We start from the raw sequence: 3732 nt of genomic DNA on the forward strand, positions 1-3732 counted from the left end.
AACATTAGACGCCTCCCCAAAGTCCCTACATCTTAAGAGTGGACTCCTGCAAATGGGCACCTGCCCAAGGGATTGATCCTGTGCTTCAGCCATTTCATTCATTTATTCATGTAATAAGAATTAATGAATAAATGTTTGTTGCGTCTAGCCCCCACCAGCTTGGTACAAATGTCCAGCAGGAAAGACAGCTATTCAACCAGAATCTGTTAAAATAATATATGGTCAGGGTGTAACGAGAGTTGTAAAGGGTCCGCACTAGACTGTAAGATCCACGAAGGCAGGAGCCAGGTCCGTTTGTATTCCCTATTGTATTCCAAGCACCAAAAAAATTCTCAGTAAATATTTGAAGAAAGAGTGTCTTTCTAAATGAATATAAGAACAGATGAATATTCTTAGAGCCTAAAACAGGAGGACCTAAAGTAAGGGTCAGGAAAGGGAAGGCCACTATGGAAATAACTTCTAAGATGAGACTTGAAGCTTCCTTCTTACCAATTAGATATTATCCAGGTAGGGACAGAATAAGAGGACAGCAGTTAGCACCCTTGGACACGACTGAAGTGACTTAGCAGCAGCAGTACTTACTAAATATAGTACTTATTAGTACCCAGGTGCCAGGCACTCTCTAAGGGTTGTATGTGTGTGTACGATTTTTAAATTTGTATTTATTTATTTGGCGGCACTGGGTCTTTGTTGCTGCCTGGGCTTTTTCTCTAGTTGTGGAGAGCAGGGTTTGCTCTCTTGTGGCGGCACGTGGGCTTCTCATTGCAGCAGTTTCTCATGTTGCAGAGCATGGGCTCTAGAGCGTTTGGACTTCAGTAGTCATGACACTTGGGCTCAGTAGTTGCGGTGCCTGGGCTCTAGAGCACAGGTTCAGTGGTTGAGGTGTATGGGCTTAGTTGTCTTGTGACACATGGGATCTTCCTGGAGCAGGGATCGAACCCGTGTCCCCTGCACTGGCAGGTGGATTCTTTACCACTGAGCCACCAGGGAAGCCCAGGATTTTGTCTATATTAAGTCACTCAATTCTCATGACAATCTTACGATGTTGTTACTATTATTATCCCTATTTTCAGATAAGAATACCTAGGCAGAGAGAAGTTGTAATTTGTCCAAAATCACACAATAAGTGACTGAGCCAAGGTTCAAACTTAGCCTATCTGACTTGGAAATTCACATGTTTAACCACTGCACTAAACTACGAATAGCATTTTATCAGAGAAAATATCGTCCTCTCCTGGAGCATTTAGCCTTCTGAAAGGGGCACGGAGAGAGGTCACTTCTGGCTGGGCCTGTAGAGATGGTCTCTTGGGCATTGAAGAGTTGTAGGAAAGTTTGAGAAAGATTATCTAAGGCTACAGGCTGAGCAAAGGCACTGAGTCCGGCCCAGTAAGTGGGTATTTAGAGTAGAGGAGACATGCCAGTATGACAGGGTTTAAATTGCCCTGTCAGTCAAAAGAAACTAAAATTCACTCTCTGTGCACTGGTGTAGTGGCTTCTAGGCAGCAGTGTTACATGATCAAGAAGTAGAATGGAGTTACTCAACTGGCAATTTATGCAGAACAAGAATTAAACAAGAGAAAAGGAGCTAGTGGCAAGAAGAACAGTTAAGAATTGTGTTAGGTATCTTGGTATCAAGCTACAGAAGGCAATCCAAACTTGTGTAAGCAAAAGAGGGCAAGTTATAAGCACATATAAGTGGAAAGGAAGCCAAAGGGTCCTGGCTTCAAGCATGGCCGGATTCAGGTAGTCAATGTCACTACATGTGACTAGCTGAATGTCACTCTCAGGCTGCTTCCTCATGTCTGAGTTCTGTTTTTGCTATATCTTGGACTCTTTTTTTGTCTCTGCTGCACATAGGCTTTCTCCATGCAACCAAGGGAAAAAATGGCCACAAGCATGTTAGCAGATCCAGAGGAAAAAGGGCCTTCCTCTTCCTAATGTCCATATGGGTTGTGGCATGTGGGATCTAGTTCCCCAACCAGGGCTCTAACCCAGGCACCCTGCCTCGAGAGCACGGAGTCTTAGCCACTTTTCACCAGGGATGTCCTCATGTGTCGTTCCTTGAGAAAGGCTCGACACACTTGGGTCTTGGCCTTGCCCCGGGGCCCCATGTTTGCTGCCAGGAAGATAAGGTACTTTAATCAGCCAAGACTGGGTCAAAAGTGATCAGGTCCAGGGATCCATAGCCCCTCTCTTCCCATGTTGAATATGGAAGGAACACTGGGCCTACAAATGCTCTCCATGTTTCCCAGGAAGCTCGTGCTACTTGCCAGACTAATATCCCCAAGTCCTTAGCGAGGCAGTTGGATTTATACTTTCCCCCTATCCAGCCTCGTCTCGCACCCACCATGGGTGTTTCCTGACACTTTCTTCTCCACTCTTCCCTTCCCATGAGATATCAGTGTTGCTAATCCCCACGGGAAACTTTGGGACAGACACAGCTCCTGAGTCCCTGAGACTCACAAGGAACTTGGTGCGTGTTTTTCTCCAAAGCCTTTCTTATCACTGTGCTTCAAGACTATGGACGGTCCCAAGGAATCTCTACAGATGCCCTGACTTTTACCCACCATGTGATCTCAGACACCACCGACGTCAAAGACAAGGAGTTCTCCATAATCATCCAGAAGAAACTCAACATAGTCAGGAGAGCCTTTAAGGTACTGGAATACTTCAGAGGTTGGAAAGGATAATCATTCATTCATTCAATCCATCCATCAATCATTCCATCAACAAACCTTCATTCCTCATTTACCAAGTGCCAGGCCCAAGGCTAGGCACTAGAGCATGGCAGTCTCCCTTCAAGCCCAAATGCCATCAAATGCCATCTCTCCCACTCTGCTTCTAGGGAGTTGGGAAGAACTAGAAATATATTAAATGAATAAGATTCAGATAAATACAATAAATGAACTTTACAACTCTCCCCTGACATAAATGAAGACTGAATGTTGTTAGATCAGGATTTGAAGATGGCATTTCTTTCTTTCTTAAGATTTTTTTTTTAATGTGGACCATTTTTACAGTTTTTATTTATTACAATATTGCTTCTGTTTATAACTCTTCCCTGACATAAATGAAGACTGAACACTCTATGTCAGGATTTGAAGGCGGTATTTCTTTCTAAGATTTTTTGATGTGGACCATTTTATGGTTTTTTTAATTATAATTTTGCTTTTGTTTTATGTTTTGGGGTTTTTTTTGTTTGTTTGTTTGTTTTTTGGTCATGAGGCATGTGGGAAATTAGCTCCCTGAGCAGGGATCGAACTCAGACCCCCAGCATTAGAAGGCAAAGTCTTAACCACTGGAAGCCCCCAAAAGTAATATTTCAAACAAATAGGGCAGATCTCTCCTGAGTGTGGCTCAGCTGAACTGCCTGCCATCCAGCAACCCACTCACTCCAGAGTTCAGCCACTTTCAAGGAGAAGCCCCCACCCAGCCTGCCATGAAACTCAGGGCACTCAGCAAACGTGCTGATTATGCTGGACGCAGTTTATCTGGGCATGTGAGTGCTGACAGCTAGGTGCTCGAGGCCAACCCTAACCCCATCACGCTCCCACCATTGTCCCACTGGTTTGAGGGCCACTCTTGTGGTTTACTAAAATATAGTCTGTTTTAGCAATCTATTTTCTATTCCAGGACCAACACCACACAGGTCAAGAAGTTTTAAGTTATATATGGAGACTTAGTAGAGAAAATCCTGAGAAGGCAATGGCACCCCACTCCAGTACTCTTGCC

The 3732-nt window shown here is 44.2% G+C and overlaps 1 protein-coding gene across 1 annotated transcript in view; it reads left to right on the plus strand.

The window, feature by feature from the left end:
- The window catches only part of DNAH14 (dynein, axonemal, heavy chain 14), a 376195-nt gene that overhangs the window by 369236 nt on the left and 3227 nt on the right, over nucleotides 1–3732 (plus strand). Inside the window, exon 83 of the mRNA XM_010852937.1 lies at nucleotides 2494–2657. Within this exon, the coding sequence (XP_010851239.1) occupies nucleotides 2494–2657 (164 nt within the window). The remainder of the gene's footprint in view (nucleotides 1–2493; nucleotides 2658–3732) is intronic.

The sequence above is a fragment of the Bison bison genome, unplaced genomic scaffold (genome assembly GCF_000754665.1).
Source record: "Bison bison bison isolate TAMUID 2011002044 unplaced genomic scaffold, Bison_UMD1.0 scf7180017864317, whole genome shotgun sequence".
Lineage (NCBI taxonomy): Eukaryota > Metazoa > Chordata > Mammalia > Artiodactyla > Bovidae > Bison > Bison bison.